The sequence below is a fragment of the Lynx rufus genome, unplaced genomic scaffold (genome assembly GCF_022079265.1).
Source record: "Lynx rufus isolate CCGP_SWC_20201006 ecotype Redwood Valley unplaced genomic scaffold, mLynRuf1.p SCAF_1, whole genome shotgun sequence".
Classification (NCBI taxonomy): domain Eukaryota; kingdom Metazoa; phylum Chordata; class Mammalia; order Carnivora; family Felidae; genus Lynx; species Lynx rufus.
Window position 1 is genome coordinate 135901745 of NW_025814823.1, and position 19094 is coordinate 135920838.

The 19094-nt window shown below is 40.2% G+C and overlaps 1 protein-coding gene across 1 annotated transcript; it reads left to right on the forward strand.

Moving 5' to 3' along the window:
* The first annotated feature begins 6593 nt into the window (after positions 1 to 6593).
* On the forward strand, positions 6594 to 17845 carry MRPS36 (mitochondrial ribosomal protein S36). The gene is made up of 4 exons (XM_047067271.1): positions 6594 to 6692; positions 14729 to 14792; positions 16889 to 17076; positions 17593 to 17845. The coding sequence occupies exons 1-4, from the start codon at positions 6651 to 6653 to the stop codon at positions 17608 to 17610; spliced, it is 312 nt and encodes a 103-aa protein (XP_046923227.1). The 5' UTR covers positions 6594 to 6650; the 3' UTR covers positions 17611 to 17845.
* The last annotated feature ends 1249 nt before the right edge of the window (positions 17846 to 19094 follow it).

A 19094-nucleotide genomic window follows, 5' to 3' on the forward strand; every position in this document is an offset into this window, starting at 1 on the left:
CCTGACATGGGACTTGATTCTACAAATGGTGAGATCATGACGTGAGCCAAAATCAGATGCTCAAACTACTGAGCCACCTGGGAGCCCCAAGTGTGACTCTTTGTTTTGTTTTGTTTTGTTTTGTTTTAATGTTTATTTATGAGAGAGAGAGAGAATGAGTGGGGGTGGGGCAGAGAGAGAGAGAGAGACACAGAATCTGAAGAAGGTTCCAGGCTCTGAGCTGTCAGCACAGATTCCAACGTGGGGCTCGAATTCACGAGCCATGAGATCATGACCTAGGTCAAAGTTGAACGCTCAACTGACAGAGCCACCCAGGTATCCCCCAATTGTGCCTTTTTAAATTTTGTATTTCTATATCATGCATTACTTTTATAAGTTAAATAATAAAAAGAGCAAATGTTACTTTGTATTATTAAAAAATAAAACTTGCTGGGGCACCTGGCTGGCTCTTAGTAGAGCATGCAGCTCTTGGTCTTGGGGTCATGAGTTAAAGCCCCACATTAGTTGTAAAGATTACTAAAAAACATGTAAATAAACTTCTAAAAAATAGAACTTGGCCTCTTGTATAACATCTCATTCCTTTTGGTTTTTTTGGAAGAGTGGGGGGAGGGGCAGAGAGAAAGAGAATCCAAGCAAGCTCTGCAATGTCAGCATGGAGCCTGATGTAGGGCTGGAACTCACAAACCACAAGATCATGGCCCAGGCTGAAATCAAGAATTAGACTCTCAAGCCACTGAGCTACCCAGGTGACCCCCATTCCATTTTTTGAAAACTCTAATTGAGGGGCACCTGGGTGGCTTAGTTGGCTAAGTGATGATTTTGGCTCAAGTTGTATTTTTCTTATGGAAAAGCATTATTCTGGAAAATGCCTTCCTGAAACAAAGACTTATCATCATCTGAAAAACTTTCTGTATTTTCCTGGGATTTTATTATCCTGCGTGTTCCCTTCCAAAGTCCAACTCTGAGAGAGAAATTTCATTAGTCAGTTTTTCCTGAAGTGCTGAATTGTAACAAACATTGATAACGCTCTTAGGTCCATAGTCTGATCGCTAGATGACATGAGGAGCATTCACTATATGAAACATTCCATGGTTTATGTGACCAAGCAAAATTCCAGAAGCACATTTAAAGTTTCTACTTAGAAGTGTACGGTATTTCCACCAAGGCTCTCTTCACCATGCCAGACATCACTGAGACAGGAAAGTATACTCCCACAGCAAGGGAGTGCTAGGTTTCAGAGCTGGGGGTAGAAAATGGGTATCTGCTGGAAAGAGTACAGTCTACCACAGTCTGCCATCTTGGTCTTAAATATTAACTTTCCTTGTGCATGTAAAAGGCACAACATTGCCCAAGGAAATAAAGTTAATAGTGTCATCCAGTCATAACAGTTTCCAAGTTCAGGATCTCTTGATAGTCTTTCCCATCAGGTCCAGATGTGACTTTTCATGATCTGGAGATCTATAAACTGAAAAGACAAATTCTTTTGTTTTGCACAGTCAGCAAACAATAGTGGACAAGGTTGGCAATTCTGAAATCCTGCTTGGCAAATGATAGGAGGTGCTCCTTCCTAAGGAGAGGGAACATGTTTTGATTAGGCTTTTGTGCTGCTCACTGGAAGAAGTTCCTTTCTTGACTCTGCCCTTTGCTATGTTCTCCCTTTGCATTACTAACATTGGCCATATCTGAAGAGGGCATTAAAGAGTGTCCTGAACAGCTTTCTCAGTTGGGGATTCAAATATTTTACTTTTACATCTGTCAGTCTTTAAATTTGGACCAGTGGTTTTGTTTGTTTTTTTTTTAAGTTTGTTTATTTTTAGAGAGAGAGCAAGTTGGGTAGGAGCAGAGAGAGGGAGAGACAGAGAGTCCCAAGGAGGCTCTGCACTGTCTAAGCAGAGCCCAATGGGGGCTCGTACTCACAAAGTGTTAGATCATGGGGCGCCTGGGTGGCGCAGTCGGTTAAGCGTCCGACTTCAACCAGGTCACGATCTCGCGGTCCGGGAGTTCGAGCCCCGCGTCAGGCTCTGGGCTGATGGCTCAGAGCCTGGAGCCTGTTTCCGATTCTGTGTCTCCCTCTCTCTCTGCCCCTCCCCCGTTCATGCTCTGTCTCTCTCTGTCCCAAAAATAAATAAACGTTGAAAAAAAAAAAAAAAAAAAAACAAAGTGTTAGATCATGACCTGAACCGAAGTCAGACTCTTAACCGACTGAGCCACCCAGGTACCCAGTGCTTTTGTTAATGTAGATTTTAAATGTGGTTGGTGGTGGTCATAGTTGTTTTGGTTGGTTGGTTGATCCGTGTTAAAGATGAGCAAACTGTGGCTTACCAGCTGCCTGTTTTTGTAAATAAAGTTTTATTGGAACAAAGCTATGCCCATAGATTTACATATTATCTCTGGTTGTTTTCCCTCTACACTGGCTTAATAATTGAACTGAGTAGCTGCAAGAGATTATATGTCTGGCACCCTATTTTTCTTACAGTCGACTGACTTAAAGAAACCTGTTGACCTGCAGACCATTTTCTATTATGATTTGTCTGATTGCTTCCGAGTAGTTTATGTAGCTTGTTTGACCTCTGTATTCCTTTAAACTAAAACTTAGATCTGCTTTACTAAATGTAGTTTCAATTTTTTTTGTAGTTTCAAACTTTTTTTAAAAAAATTTTAATGTTTTTATTTATTTTTGAGACAGAGACAGAGCATGAGCAGGGGAGGGGCAGAGAGAGAGGAAGACACAGAATCTGAAGCAGGCTCCAGGCTCTGAGCTGTCAGCACAGAGCCCAATGCGGGGTTCAAACTCACAGACCATGAGATCATGACCTGAGCTGAAGTTGGATGCTTAACCAACTGAGCCACCCAGGCGTCCCTCAAACTTTTTTATCAAGAAAAATTACAGTTGTGACTAGGTACTTCATATTGCATTACATCAGAAGGCTGTTATTCATGGTTTTGCCTAAGAGATCTACAGCCAATATCAGGAACAGGGTATACCGTACAAGAAAGGAGTCAAAGGCCCAGAGATAGTAACGTTAAGAACATACATAATACAAGGGAGACCTGGATGGTTCAGTCAGTTGAGCATCCAACTCTTGATATCAGCTGAGGTAGTGATCTTGCAGTCATGAGGTTGAGCCCTGTGTTGGCTCCACATGCAGGCCATGGGGCCTGCTTGGGATTCTCTGTCTCCCTCTCTCTCTCTGCTCCTCCCCTGCTCTCTCTCTCTCTCTCTCTCTCCCTCAAGATAAATAAACATAAAAAAAAAAAAGGAAGAAGAATACATAATACAAGAAGTAGAATCAGTTGGTGTGCTCCGAGTCCATGAAAATAGTCAAATAATAGAATTGAGGGTGTAGACAAAAATCAGAGAGTCTGAATGGGGTTAGTAATCAAATGATCTGATTACAGATCTGATGGTGGCTGATAGAAACCGAGCGGCAGTAGGAAGAGAAGACAGGATTTGGGGGTTAAGGCAATTTGCTCCCTTCACTTTAACTACTTTTATCATCTTCATCCTAGAATTAATCCAGAAGGGAGCTGGATGAGAATTCTGTGAAGGAGTATGAATGTCAACACTTAGAAATGAATCCACAGTAGGGGGCGCCTGGGTGGCTCAGTCAGTTAAGTGTTCAACTTCAGCTCAGGTCAGGATCTCATGTTTCCTGGGGTTCGAGCCCCACCTCCTGCTTTGAATTCTTTTTTTTATTTTTTTATTTAAAAAAAAATTTTTTTTAACGTTTATTTATTTTTGAGTCAGAGAGAGACAGAGCATGAACAGGGGAGGTGCAGAGAGAGAGGGAGACACAGAATCGGAAACAGGCTCCAGGCTCTGAGCCGTCAGCACAGAGCCCGACGCGGGGCTCGAACTCACGGACCGTGAGATCATGACCTGAGCCGAAGTCGGACGCTTCACCGACCGAGCCACCCAGGCGCCCCTAAATTCTATGTCTCTCTCTCTCTCTCTGCCCCTCCCCCGCTTGCACTCTGTCTCTCTCCCAAAAATCAACAAACATTAAAAAAATAATATAAATAAATAAATGAGCCCACATTAGAGAAAAGTCATTATTTTCCTGACTCCCCCAAACAAAATCCATACCAATGTGACCATTAATTTGCACTGCATTTGACATTTTCTGAATTTGTCACCAAGTATTCCCAGGAAACTGTTGTGTATGTGAGGAGTTGGAAAGTTTATTTTTTTAATGTTTATTTCTGAGAGAGACCACAAGTGGGGGAGGAGTAGAGAGGGAGGGAGACATAGAATCCAAAGGAGACTCCAGACTCGGAGCTGTTAGTGCAGAGCCTGACGCAGGGCTTGAACCCCTGAGCCATGAGACCACAACCTCGGCCAAAGTTGGATGCCCAACCAACTGAGCTACCCAGGTGCCCTGGAAAGTTTATTTTTAAAACTTTTTTTAAATAAAAATTTTTAATGTTTATATTTATTTATTTACTTATTTATTCATTTAGAGAGCATGAGCAGGGAGGGGCAGAGAGGGAGACACAATCCGAAGCAGACTCCAGGCCCCAAACTGTCAGCACAGAGCCCATTGCGGGGTTTGGACCCACAAACCATGAGATAATGACCTGAGCTGAAGTCGATGCTTAACTGACAGAGCCACCCAGGAGCCCCTGGAAAGTTTATTTTTTAATAAAGGCTCTAAATCATGGCACTTCTTTGTCCATATTCATTTCTTAAACACAGTCATAAAGGAAAATGAAAAATGTTTATTTATAAAAGTAACCCAGAAAGTCTGTGTCTTTTAAATGACTTCAGAATGAGAATCTGATGTAGATATTTACATAGAAACTTGCTTTTTCTCTCTCTGTACTAGAAATCTAAGCTTCTGCTGCTTTTGAGCTTTCTACCTGTATTGAGGTCATTGACAAAGTTGTAAGATAGTTAAAGTGTACAACATGATTTGATATACATCGTGAAGAGATTCCCACAGTTGGGTTAACACATTACCCCACATATTTACCTTCTTTTTTTTTTTTTTTTTTTTTGGTGAGAACATTTGAAGTTCTACTTAGCAAATTTCAGTTACACAATACAGTATTACCTACTATAGTCACCACTTTTGAGCTTTAAGAACACATTATCTGGTTTCATCAGTGGTGACTTAAAACAATTTTTTAAAATAAAGTTTATTTGTTTTGAGAGAGAGGGAGAGAATCCCAAGCAGGCTCCGCACTGTCAGTGCAGACCCTGATGTAGGGCTCCATCTCACAAACCATGAGATCATGACCTGAGCCAAAGTCAAGACATGGATGCGTAACCAACTGAGCCACCCAGGTGCCCCAAAACAAAAATTTTTTGGCCTAGGCTTTATTTTTATTTTTATTGGATTTAGGTTCACTGCAAAATTGAGAGAAAGTAGAGTTCCTATATACTTACTGCTCCTACACATTCACAGCCTTACCCACTAACACTACATTCCTTCTAGCCTGGTATGTTTGTTACAACTGAACCTATATTAACATGTCATTATCCCTCAAAGGTGGTGCATTGTATGGATTTTAACATGTATAATGACACATACTTATATTACGGTATCATAGAAGAGTTTCACTGTCCTAAAAACCATTGTGCTCTGCCTATTTGTCCCTGGCAATCAATTATCCTGCTACTGTCTCCATAATTTTGCCTTTTCCAAAATGTCATATAGTTGGAGTCATTCAGTATGTACGTTTTCAAATACCATCTTTTGCTCCCACCAATGATGTGTGTGAGTGCCTCTTTCCCTACAGCCGCCCCAGAACGTGTTACCCAAATTATGTATGTTGACCAGTTGGATGGGTGAAACTAGTGTTTCAGCATAGTTTAAATTTTATTAGAAGGGCCATTTTGGCGCTTCGTAAAGTATTTTTAAAACTCTTCCCAGATTCAGAAGCTGCCAACCTAGCTCAGGTCATGGTATCACTGCTGGTGGGTTCAAGCCCACCCCTCCACGGCTGGTGGGGATCTGTGCTGGCAGCTCAGAACCTGGAGCTGCTTTGGAGTCTGTCTCCCTCTCTCTCTGCCCCTCCCCTGCTCACACTCTTTCTCTCTCTCTCTCTGAAAAATAAAAAAAAACAATTAAAAAAGAAAAATGAACTTTTGAGTTCTCATACTAGAATCAGGCAGCAGTTTAATATCAGGACTAATGGCAGAGAAAACAAGACCGTATCACGCAACGCCAGTAAGGCAGAGAGTAAGAGGTAGCCTTGTATAGACCTCGAAATGCCTACTCTTTCTGAGCTTGCCACTAACTCCTAAGTTTAACGAACTCGTTAGTTTTAGGATGCCACATGACTTTGTATTACCTATTTGGTTTCAGACTAAATTTTGGATTCTACTTAAAATAGAAACTGGCTATCTGGAAAGGAAATGGCCCTAGTTTACTCATAACCCGATGAGCAAAACAAACCCAACATCACAAACCTTCGCGGGCAAAACAAAACAATGGAAAGCACGTGGGGCAGTTCCTAGGCGTGAATTGAGGCGGGGCGGGTCGGCGCCCAGCGTGGGCTGGCTACGCAGTGGAGGAGGATCCGGCGCGAGCGCACGCTCGCCCCTCCTCCATGACGCCACAGGCAGGCCCCGCCCCCCAGCTGCCCAGGTCTCCTGTTATCTCTGCGGCTAGCAAGCGCCCCGGAAGCTGCCCCATCTCGGGGTCATGATGGGCAGCAAGATGGCGTCTGCCAGCAGGGTCGTTCAGGTAAGGAAATTTGGTCACTTTTCCCCAACGTGGGCGGTAGGGATGGTGCTGATTATAGCAAAGGCGCTGGGAAGAAAAGGCGGTGGCGGAGGCTGCGCGGTGACCGCGGCCCTGGGTAGGGCCAGCGGCACCGCCCGAGGATATGTGTGAAAATTGGACCTAGAACCCAATGAGTCGGGCAATGAGCCGGAGACCAAAGCCGAGGGTTCGAGCCAGGCCGCGGGAGTGCTGTGTATGAGCACGTAGGCAAAGAGCTGCTGCGCGGTCCCTGGACTGTATCCTGCCAGGACCTCAGTAGCCCTCTTAGAGGAGTCTGCGGGCTAGGCTGCCCTGGCAATAGTCTCGGCCAATCGGCGTCTAGTATTGTCTGCGGTGTCCCGCATCAACCAATCGGAAGGAAGGCGGTAACGGCGCGTGGAAGGAAGCGAACCGTGCATCTGACCCGGTGTCCCTTCAAGGTCTTGGGAATGGCCAGAGAACTGGCCCCGCGGGCGGAGTCCTCACCTCAGGCCTATTCTCCCTTACCAATCCGAGCGTCTGGTTACAGGCTGGATGGGGACAATTGGAGGGGGGAAATATATATATTATTTAAGTTTGTTTGTAATACATGTTTTGTTGTTACCCAAGTTTTTTGTTTTTGTTTTTGTTTTGCCCTGAGTTTGTATTGGTAGCCAGAGGAAATTTGTTAATCCACACATCAATAATTAACTCCTGGTAGCTTTTGCATTTGCTTCTTCAGTTGTGATCGCTAACTTAAATAAGACAGGTAAAGTTGGTATATAAAGGGACACAACCTCCACTTTTGTGGCTGTTTTACACAATCTCTTTTAAATTCTGGAAGTGTACTGTATGGTTTTTTACTTCGATATAAGAAGTGCATTTTCCTTTGTACAAATACATGTCTTAAAAAGACCTTTTCTTAAAGTTGTTTCAGTCAGATAATCTTAGATCCTAGCCTTTGGTCCCATTGCATAATGATTCTATTACTCATTCAGTAGGTAGATATTAAGCATTAACTAATTAAAGATAATATGAGGATTAGGAGAACATTGGACAAAGGACTGGTTGGTATCCGTAATGTATAACCATACATGTTCATAATACATAGCTCAATTTTAAAATGGGTTAAAAAGTTGAAATGGCACAAAAGAAGATACACAAGTCTGTGAAAAGATGTTGAACTTCATTGCTTACCAGGAAAATACAAATTAAAACCAAGAAGTACTACTACACCTACCAAAATTATTCAAAGTTTAAAAACTGTCAGTACCAAAAGTACTGATGACAGTGTGAAGCATCTGAAACCCTCATCCATTGTTGTTAGGGGTATAAATGGAATAGCCACTCTGGAAAACTTTTGTTAGTCTCCAGTAATTAAATATAGCTTCCCTATGATGCAGTTTTACTTACAGGTTTATACCCAAGAGAAATGAGTGCGTATACCTACAAAGAGACTTAGATAAAAATGTCTGTAGCCACTTTATGCCATAATGACCCCCAAACCAGAAAAAATCCAAATGTCCATTAGGAGGATAAACAGATTGTGGTAGATTTATTAAAATGGAATAGTACACAGTAATGAGCTACTAACTACTGATAAGGAAGAAAAAAAGATACTGTGAGATGCACAGTAAGGAATGGTCTGTCTTCCTCTAACAGAGCTGCAAAGACTTGTACTCATATTCATAATACAAAGTGGTTTTTGCTAACATTATGCAATAATTACATATAACCTTAGCAAAATTTATTGAGTACTTCTGTGTCACGTCTGTACTCAGTGCTGAGACTATAGCACCAACAAGCCAGACATGGTGCCTCCATAGAACTTAGAATTTGGCTCTTAATTCATACCTTAAAGAGTAGTATTTCAACAAATTGGCACAAACTGATGGGAATTCATAAGGCATGGTGTCAATATTAAGTAGAGAAATTTGGCTCGACTATAAGGTATTCAGAAACAATTTTAGTAGAATAAGTTATAGGGGCGCCTGGGTGGCTCAGTCAAACTTTCTCTCACAGGCAAATCCCTGGTTCCTCCAAACATCGCTGTAAATATATGTACTCATTTGCTGAGTCCTACTATAGATTCAAAATGGTTTCAAAATTGCTATATTTATACAGCTACCAACACCAACATATTAAGTAAAAAGTTCAAGTTTTCTTAGTACTGTATTTATTATTATCATTGCCTTTAGATGAAAGTACAGAGTATAAGTACTATGAAAGTTATTTGGATTAGTTCCTTTTTTCCCCCCTTAGTTATGTTACCCAACTGATACACAGGTAGAATTGCTTCTTTGGGGGTGCCTGGGTGGCCCAGTTGGTTAAGTGCCGACTTTGGCTCAGGTCGTGGTCTCAAGGTTCGTAAGTCTGAACCTCACATCAGACTCACTGACAGTGTAGAACCTGCTTTGGATCCTTTATCTCCCTCTCTCTCCGCCTGTCTTCTGCACGCACACCTGTGCAAGCACCTGCACACCCTCTCTCTCTCCCTCAAAATAAACATTTAAAAAAAAGGAATTGCTTCTTTGTGTTTACATTTAGAATCTAAAAATTTTTTTAATGTTTGTTTATTTTTGAGAGAGAGAGGAAAAGTGAGTGGGGCAGGGGCAGAGAGAGGGAGACAGGATCTGAAGTGGTTCTGTGCTGACAGCAGAGAGCCTGATGTGGGGCTCGAACTCTCAAAGCGTGAGATCGTGACTGGAGCCAAAGTCAGACACTTAACCAATTGAGCCATCCACATGTCCCTACATTTAGAATTCAAAAGCAAATTTTGGGGCGCCTCCATGGCTCAGTCATTTGAGCGTCCAGCTTTGGCTCAGGTCATGATCTCATGGTTCATGAGTTTGAACCCCACGTCTCTGTGCTGACAGCTGAGCCTGGAGCCTGCTTCAGATTCTGTGTCTCCCTCTCTCCCTCTCCAATTCACGCTCTGTCTGTCTCTCTCTCTTTCACAAATGAATAAACATTAAAAAAAAATTTTTTTTAAGTAAATATTGAGGTGTCTGGGTGGCTCAGTCAGTTAAACGTCCAGTTCTTGATCTCAGCTCAAGTGTTGATCTCAGGGTCGTGGGTTCAGGCTCTGCACTGAGCATGAATCCTACTTAAAAAAAAATTTTTTTTTAATTTAAAATAAATAAGCAGATTTTGAGAGAGGAAAATTTGAGCATAAGTTAAGAATTAGATGATATTAAAGAATTATTTTTAATTTATTGTGGTAAAATGTGTAGAGATTATGGTTTGACAAAAATCTTTTTATGTTAGTGATACATATGGAAGGTATTAACAGGTTAGAGGAGAGGGTTGGGATTTGTTTAATGGAGGAAGGGGTGATGAATTAAGATTGTCTCTGTTGCTGTTGAAATTGTGTAATGTGTTTATCAGGGTTTATTTCATTTTTTGTTTATTAGGGTTTATTACAGTACTGGCTCTACTCATATATTTAGGAAAATGCCTTTTCAGAAAGGGGACACCAGTGACATCTAGCAGCTCAGTCAGTTAAGCATCCAGTTCTTGATTTCAATTCAGGTTGTGATCTTGCAGTTCATGGGTTTGAGCCCCAAGTCTGGCTCTGTGTCCACAATGAGTAGATTGCTTGGGATTCTCTCTCTCCCTCTCTCTGCTGCTCCCCTGCTTTCTCATACGCATGTGCTCTGTCTCAAAATTAACAAAGAAACTTAAAAAAAAAAACAAAGAGGACACCAGTCTGGCAATTTAATCTCTAAGGGCATATTATGTCATATTTTTAAGTGTGCATAAGCATTGTTGAAATGGATTTTTCTCTCTTGTGTACATATCATTGTTTAAGTGTGTGTATACATACTCACATACCTATACAGTTAGTCCTGTCTTACAAATGGTCTCTGTTCACACTTGGCAAATGTTTCCTCAACATTTACTGCATACCTGGCAGTACTGCAGAAGTGCTAGTTCTCTGACTCTGCCTTTTGCAGGAGATTAGCTGTCCTCTAATCATTGGCTCATTGATCTAGGAACAGAAAAGTATTTCAGAATACCTGGAGTAAAAGATGCAGAAGACAGAGGTGAGAAGTGAGGCTGGAGAGGGAGGGAGAGGCAGATCAGGATGGGCCTAGTGAATGCCAAATATGAGCTTGAAGTTTATCCTGAAAGCTATTGAACATTTTTAAAGCTTTTAAATGGGGTGTTGATAGCGTATGGATAGAATATTCTTTGAAGAAGATTGGCTATGAAAAGGAAGAAATAGTTACTAGAGGGAGAATTGGGTTTCATTTTTGTTTTGTTTTGAGAGAGAGAATGTGTATGAGCAGAGAAGAGAGAGAGGGAGAATCCTAAGCAGTCTTCTTGCCCAGCATGGAGCCGGACATGGGGCTCAGTCTCACAGATTGACACACAGTGTGACATTAGAGTTTTGTTTTTTACCATTAGACTTGACTGTGAACTTATGCTGAGGGAGACAACTCTATTCCAGCATTTTCTCACAGGAGCACAATTATAGTGGGGTTTTCAGGCCAGTCCCAAGAAGCCTATTTATTTCCGTATTCATATGAAATGTATATTAAGTAGTGGGGTGCCTGGATGGCTCAGTTGGTTGGGTGTCCTACTTTGGCTCAGGTCATGATCTCACTGAGTTCGTGAGTTTAACCCCCGTGTCAGGCTCTGTGCTGACAGCTCAGAGCCTGGAGCCTGCTTCAGCTTCTTTGTCTCCCTGTCTCTTTGCCCTTCCCCTGCTCTCACTCTGTCTCTCTCTAAAAAATAAACAAACATTAAAAAAAAATTTTTAAATCTATTATATAGTACATATATACAAATATTTTGGAGATAAACATACAGCTCAGTATCACTAGTTACAGAGCAACTTCTAGATTACTTTAGTTGAAAATAGTACTGTTCATTAGAGTCTTAGCATTGTATATACAGAAAATTTCATGCTGAAAGGTCCATTTAAGTTTCTTTCTAGCAGGGGTGCCTGAGTGGCTCAGTTAAGTATCTGACTTTGATTTTGGCTCAGATCATGATCTCTTGTTTGTGAGATTGAGCCCCACGTCGGGCTGTGCACTGATAGCACAGGAGGGCCTGCTTGGGATTCTCTCTGTCCCTCCCATGCTCATGCACTCTCTCTTTCTCAAAATAAACAAACTTAAAACAGAAAGTTCCTTTACAGCATTATCTAGAATTCTAGGGGTAAAACAGCAATACCCTGCAAATATCTGGGGTTTTTTTATTAATTTAATTTAATTTAATTTAATTTAATTTAATTTAATTTAATTTAATTTAATTTAATTTTTTAAATTTACACCCAAGTTAGTTAGCATATAGTGCAACAATGATCTCAGGGGTAGATTCTTTAATGCTCCTTACCCATTTAGCCCATCCCCCCTCCCACAACCCTTCCAGTAACCCTCTGTTTGTTCTCCATATTTAAGAGTATCTTATGTTTCGTTCCCCTTCCTGTTTTTATTATTTTTGCTTCCCTTCCCTTGTGTTCATCTGTTTTGTATCATAAATTCCTCATATTAATGAAGTCATATGATACTTGTCTTTCTCTGACTAATTTCGCTTAGCATAATGCCCTCTAGTTTCATCCGTGTAGTTGCAGATGGCAAGATCTCATTCTTTTTGATTGCCGAGTAATAGTCTGTTGTATGTATATGTACCACGTCTTCTTTACCCATTCATCGATGGACATTTGGGCTCTTTCCATACTTTGGCTATTGTTGATAGTGCCGCTACAAACATTGGGGTACATGTGCCCCTTTGAAACAGCATACCTGTATCCCTTGGATAAATGCTTACTAGTGCAGTTGCTGGATCATAGGGTAGTTCTATTTTTAATTTTTTGAGGAACTTCCATACTGTTTTTTCTTTTTTTTAGATGGGATTTTCTTTAAAAAAATTTTTTTAATGCTTATTTATTTTTGACACAGAAAGAGTGGGGAAGGGGCAGAGAGGGAGGGAGGGAGACACAGAATCCGAAGCAGACTCCAGGCTCTGAGCTGTCAGCACAGAGCCCGACACAGGGCTCAAACTCACAGACCGAGAGATCATGACCTGAGTCGAAGTCAGACGCTCAACTGACTGAGCCACCCAGGAGCCCCAAGGAATCTCCAAACTGTTTTCCAGAGTGGCTGCACCAGTTTGCATTCCCACCAGCAGTGCAAAAGAGATCCTCTCTCCACATCCTCGCCAACATCTGTTGTTGCCTGAGTTGTTAACGTTAGCCCTTCTGACGGGTGTGAGGTGGTATCTCATCGTTGTTTTGATGTATATTTCCCTGATGATGAGTGATGTTGAGCATTTTTTCATGTGTCAGTTGGCCATCTGGGTGTCTTCTCTGGTGAAGTGTCTCTTCATGTCTTTTGCGCATTTCTTCACTGGATGATTTGTTTTTTGGGTGTTGAGTTTGATAAGTTCTTTATAGATTTTGGATACTAACCCTTTATCTGATATATCATTTGCAAATATCTTCTTCCATTCTGTCGTTTGCCTTTTAGTTTTGCTGATTGTTTCCTTCTCTGTGCAGAAGCTTTTTATTTTGATGAGGTCCCAGTAGTTCATTTTTGCTTTTGTTTCCCTTGCCTCCGGTGACATGGTGAGTAAGAAGTTGCTGAGGCCGAGATCAAAGAGGTTTTTGCCTGCTTTCTCCTTGAGGATTTTGATGGCTTCCTGTCTTACATTGAGGTCTTTCATCCATTTTGAATTTATTTTTGTGTATGGTGTAAGAAAGTGGTCCAGGTTCATTCTTCTGCATGTCACTGTCCAGTTTTCCCAGCACCACTTGCTGAAGAGACTGTTTTTATTCCATTGGATATTCTTTCCTGCTTTGTCAAAGATTAGTTGCCCATACGTTTGTGGGTCTATTTCTGGGTTCTTTATTCTGTTCCAGTGATCTGAGTGTCTGTTCTTGTGCCAGTACTATACTGTCTTGATGATTACAGCTTTGAATACAGCTTGAAGTCCGTGCAAATATCTGTTTTAAAATCAAGGGGTGCCTGGGTGGCTCAGTGTGACTTTGTCTCGGGTCATGATCTTGCAGTTTGTGAGTTCTAGCCCCACGTAGAGCTCTGTGCTGACAGCTCAGTGGGTGGAGCCTGCTTCATATTCTGTCTCCCTCTCTCTCTGCCCCTCTCCCACTCACACTCTATGTCTCTCTCTCTCTCTCTCTCTCTCAAAAAAAAATAAACGTTAAAATAAATTACAATAAATGAATGAATAAATAAAAATAATATTCGCAAATACGTGTTTCTATGGGTTTAAAAAAAGACTAAAAGGGCCAACAAATGTTTAATCTGGTTTTTGTGGGTTTGGGGATTATAGACTGTTTTCTTATTTGTGGCTTTTCACCATTTCTTCCAAAGTTTTTACACAGAGCATGTGTTACTTTATAGTCGGAAAAAGCTTTTTTTAAATTACCTAATTTTCTTTCTTTGTTTGTTTTTTTTAAGTTTATTTATTTACTTAGCTCATGAGCAGGGGAGGGGTAGAGAGAGAGGGAGAGAGGGAATCCCAAGCAAGCTCCAGGCTGTCTGCACACGATCCCATGAACTGTGAGATCGTGACCTGAGCCAAAATCAAGAGTCGGACGCTCAACTGACTGAGCCACCTAGTCACCCTAAATTAGCTAATTTTCAATATGCTTTTTATCCTGTTCTGCACTGCTAGATAATTGGCCGTGGTAGGAAAACAACATTCAATACAAGTCAGAAGACTTCTAATTCTTACCCAGCAGCAGGGTAATATATGTCATACAACATAAAATCTGTGTCATCTTTTTTCATAGGGTTGTTTTGAGGTCAGTTGGTAGTATAGTAAAATGTCTTCTAATGTGTAAAGTCCAAAGGTATTATGAAGAGTAGATAAGATAAATTGAAAGTTCATAGACCAGCTTTCCTAGTTGGGGAAGAGTAAAATAGTAATATTCAAGTTGCTGTCAAATATTAAGTTATTTTGTTTTAACAAAGGTATCTATGAAGTTCAGTACATTGTTTTTTTTATAGAGTTAATGAGTTTAGTGCTTCATCTTTTTTTTTTTTCCATATATTTTATTTTTCCTTTAGGTAGTCAAGCCACATACTCCATTAATAAGGTTCCCTGACAGAAGAGACAATCCTAAACCCAATGGTAAGTTGTGTTTTAGACTTTTTAAAAATTAGGTACAGATATATTTATACGTGAATATTCTATTATAGGCATTATTTCACATTTTAAAATCAGGGAGACCATTATAGCTTAGATCAAAACAGTTTAAGTTGCACATGCAGAAATTAACTTATTACCTCCATTTAAAAAGGTAGTGACTTGGGGCGCCTGGGTGGCGCAGTCGGTTAAGCGTCCGACTTCAGCCAGGTCACGATCTTGCGGTCTGTGAGTTCGAGCCCCGCGTCGGGCTCTGGGCTGATGGCTCAGAGCCTGGAGCCTGTTTCGGATTCTGTGTCTCCCTCTCTCTGTGCCCCTCGCCCGTTCAGGCTCTGTCTCTCTCTGTCCCAAAAATAAATAAACGTTGAAAAAAAAAATTTTTTTTTAAAAATAAAAAGGTAGTGACTCAACAGAACATGTCTTTGAACTTTTTTTAAGAGTTTATTTTGAAGTAATCTCTACAGCCACTGTGGGGCTTGAATTCACAACCCTGAGATCAAGAGTCGCGTGCTACACCAACTGAACCAGCCAGGCACCCCTGTCTCTGAATTTTTTTTTTTTTAATGTTTATTTATTTTTGAGACAGAGAGAGACAGAGCATGAACAGGGGAGGGGCAGAGAGAGAGGGAGACACAGAATCCGAAGCAGACTCCAGGCTCTGAGCTGTCAGCACAGATCCCAACGCAGGGCTCGAACTCACAGACCGTGAGATCATGACCTGCGCCAAAGTCGGACACTTAACCGATGGAGCCACCCAGGCGCCCCTGTCTCTGAATTTTTAATGATATTGTGATTATACAGGGAAATTTTTGTTCTTTGTTTTCTTCTGTCCTTTATTTAAAAGATTCTCTCGTGCTTACAATTGGAGAGGTTGTGAGGCACAGTAGCCATTCTTATATTTTTCTCCCAGCTAACCTTTTCTTTCATTGACTGATATATTCATTCAGTCAGTAGATACAGACTGCCTTAGACCTGAGTAATCATTGATTATAAAGTAATTGAAGATTCTGAACAAGTCCTGTTTTCCCCTTATCCCTCACTTTTAGCAAATCCTGTCTCTGTTGTTTTTAATTAATTCCAGTATAGTTAACTTACAATGTACAATATATTCAACAATTCTATACATTACTCATTGATCATTATGATTGTCCCTGTTTTTATTATAAGATATTTAATCTTTAATTCAGGGAGGAGTGGAAGAAGTTTTATAGGGATATTTTTAATTTAACTTACTGTAACTTTTTTTTTTAATGTTTATTCATTTTTGAGAGAGAGAGAGAGAGAGACAGTGTGAGTGGGGGAGGGGCAGAGTGAGAAGGAGACAAAGAATCAAAGTAGGCTCCAGGCTCCTAGCTGTCAGCACAGAGCTCAATGCAGGGCTCGAACCCATGAACCGTAGGACCATGACCTGAGCCGATTTTGTAGGTTTAACCGACTGAGCCACCCAGATGCCCCTAACTTATTGTAACTCTTAAAGAATTAAGATATAGGTGATAAAGGGGGCACCTGAGTGGCTCAGTCAGTTACCTGTCTGACTTCAGCTCAGGTCATGATCTCACAGTTCATGATCTCGAGCCCCACATCGGGCTCTCTGCTATGCTCAGACCCCACTTCAGATCCTCTGTCCCCTCTCTCTCTGCCCCTCCCCTGCTCATGCACACCCCCCCCCAAAATATATAAACATTAAAAAATATATAGGTGAATAAAGAAGTATAAAGGTATTGAGAAAACTTCTCTTCATATACCAACTTTCTTATTCCCTATTATATTACCTGTAAACACCACCATATGACAAAACTTAAGTGTGTAGATTATTCATATGGGTTATACTCTACTACCTAGAAATTTAATATTTTATAAACTTGTTCAGTTTAGTAATTCATTAACTTAAAGCTTCTTCCTTATTTTAAAAAGAACTTTTTGAAATTATTTATAGCTACCCAATTTATAGCTACTCAATAATACATTTTAGAATTATACCCAGCATTTGAAGAATGACTTGATTACTCAATAATAGATCATTCAAAATAGTATTTTAAGACACCTGAGCAATTTATTTCTCTAATTACATTTTTTTTCAGTATCAGAAGTTTTGAGATCAGCAGGACTACCATCTCACTCTTCTTCAATTTCACAGCATTCTAAGGGAAGTAAATCACCAGATTTGCTGATGCATCAGGGTCCTCCAGACACTGCAGAAATAATAAAAACATTACCTCAGAAATACAGAAGGAAGCTTGTGTCTCAAGAAGAAATGGAATTTATCCAAGTATGTCATCGCTCTTTATCATAGTACTGTGCAAAACACCTGAACATTTTTGGCTTTTGGAATTTCATATGCTTGTTCTTTCCATTCCTTGTCACAGTGGGTCCATAGCTAAGACCATGATAGTCAGGTAGGACAGGGTTATGAGAAATAAACCATGTACAAGCCCTCAGTAAAAGTACCTGAAGGAATATATATGTAGAAGTATAATATGTTAAGTGCAATAGCTATAACCACATGAAAAAAAGCTCAGTAGAGTCCTTGGTAATTTTTCAATGTGAAGGGCTTATGAGGCCAAGAAATTTGAGCATCACCAATCAAGGTCAACCTTGAGTTCCTTCCTGATCAGAAATTGTTTACAACATTGATACAAGTGCCTAAGAGCAATGAAAAACCGAAATTGTTATTGAACACCTGATGATCATTTGCTTAAAATGGTGTAAATTTATATAATGTCCATGAAAAGATTTCTTCTGTAAATTTAAACCTAATCTTTTTGCTTTATTTTTTCCTTTTCAGCGTGGAGGTCCGGAATAATCACTGACAGTGTGGCTGCTGTTTGCCATCAAAGGAATAGTCTTTACAATAAAGGACTTCCAAAGTGGCACATGAGAAGCTACATTAAACAACTTGAATAAATATTCTGTTAAAAAAAATGAAATAGAAAATTTAGATGGACACTTGTATCTCCTAATATATGTATGTTGGTCAGCTTCTCCACAAGCTTACCTACTTGTTTATATACTTATTAAAGTATACATTTTTAAATGTAGCCTATTAATTTACTCTTGATTATCAAGTATTATCAGTGTTGAGCTATTAAAAGCACACAATATCTAGTAAACTGTCATAGGTTTCCCATAATTTCACTTTTGTTTCAGTTTCCTTCCTTCCTTCCTCCCTCCCTCCCTCCCTCCCCCCCTTCCCTTCCCTTCCCTCCCCTCCCTTCCCCTCCCCTCCCCTCCCCTCCCCTCCCCAGCACATACATAACTGGGGGAGTGGCAGAGGGAGAGAATCTTCAGCAGGCTCCAAGCTCAGTGTGGAGCCTGATGTGGGGGCTCAGTCTCATGACCATGAAATCATGACCTGAGTCGAAATCAAGAGTCAGAAGTTTAACCTACTGAGCCACCCAGGCGCCCCTCAGTTTCTTTTTAAGACATGGAAAGATTTATCAGATAGAATTGCTGCTTTTGGGAAGTGATTTTCCTGAAGTTGGATGAGGATCAGTGAAAGAATGACTCCATTATTTGTTGTTAATTTTCTTTATATTTTTCCATTCACAAAATTACTGGAGTATAACTAGTTTAAAAACCATACCCTACACTAAATAATAAAAATACAGCCAAGGTAAAACAGGTGACTTTGTGGTAGTAAAACTGGGAGTTAATACAAAACATTATTTGTAACCTACATTCATAAGAAAATGAATATAACATAGAAACATAACATTGAGTAGAAACTGCAACTTACTATGTTATTAGGGGTGTTACGAAAGTCTTATTCTTTGATTTATTTTACTGTTTTGATTGTCATCATGTGTGCAAATTCTGATAACCACTAACTTTCTCAAACTTAATGTCTGAAAGCCTCTTAAAATCGACCTAGATATTTACCTTATTAAGGCAATTCATGAAACTTTAATAAGGTCTTACAATGCCAAGGGTATGTATTATTGTGAAACTAAAGCCTCACAAAGCTAAATAAATTTTCTTCCATACCTTGAATGATTTCTAGAATATGCTTTAAAGAAGTCATCCTTAATAGTAAGGGTAGCTAGTGGGCAATAGACCGAGTCAAATTGTTGAGTATCGCTCAGTTGCCTGCCAATTAAGCTTTACTTTTTCTTTCTTTTTCTTTTTTTTTCTTTTTTTTTTTCTTTTTACTATTCCAGGGTTGTGGCCTAATATAAATATTGCCCATCTCAATTATCAAATATGAGACTGGTATTTGGTGGTAGCAATAGGCTATTCTAGTGATTCATAACATGATTCATGATTTTTTTTTTTTAAACCTGTTTGGAA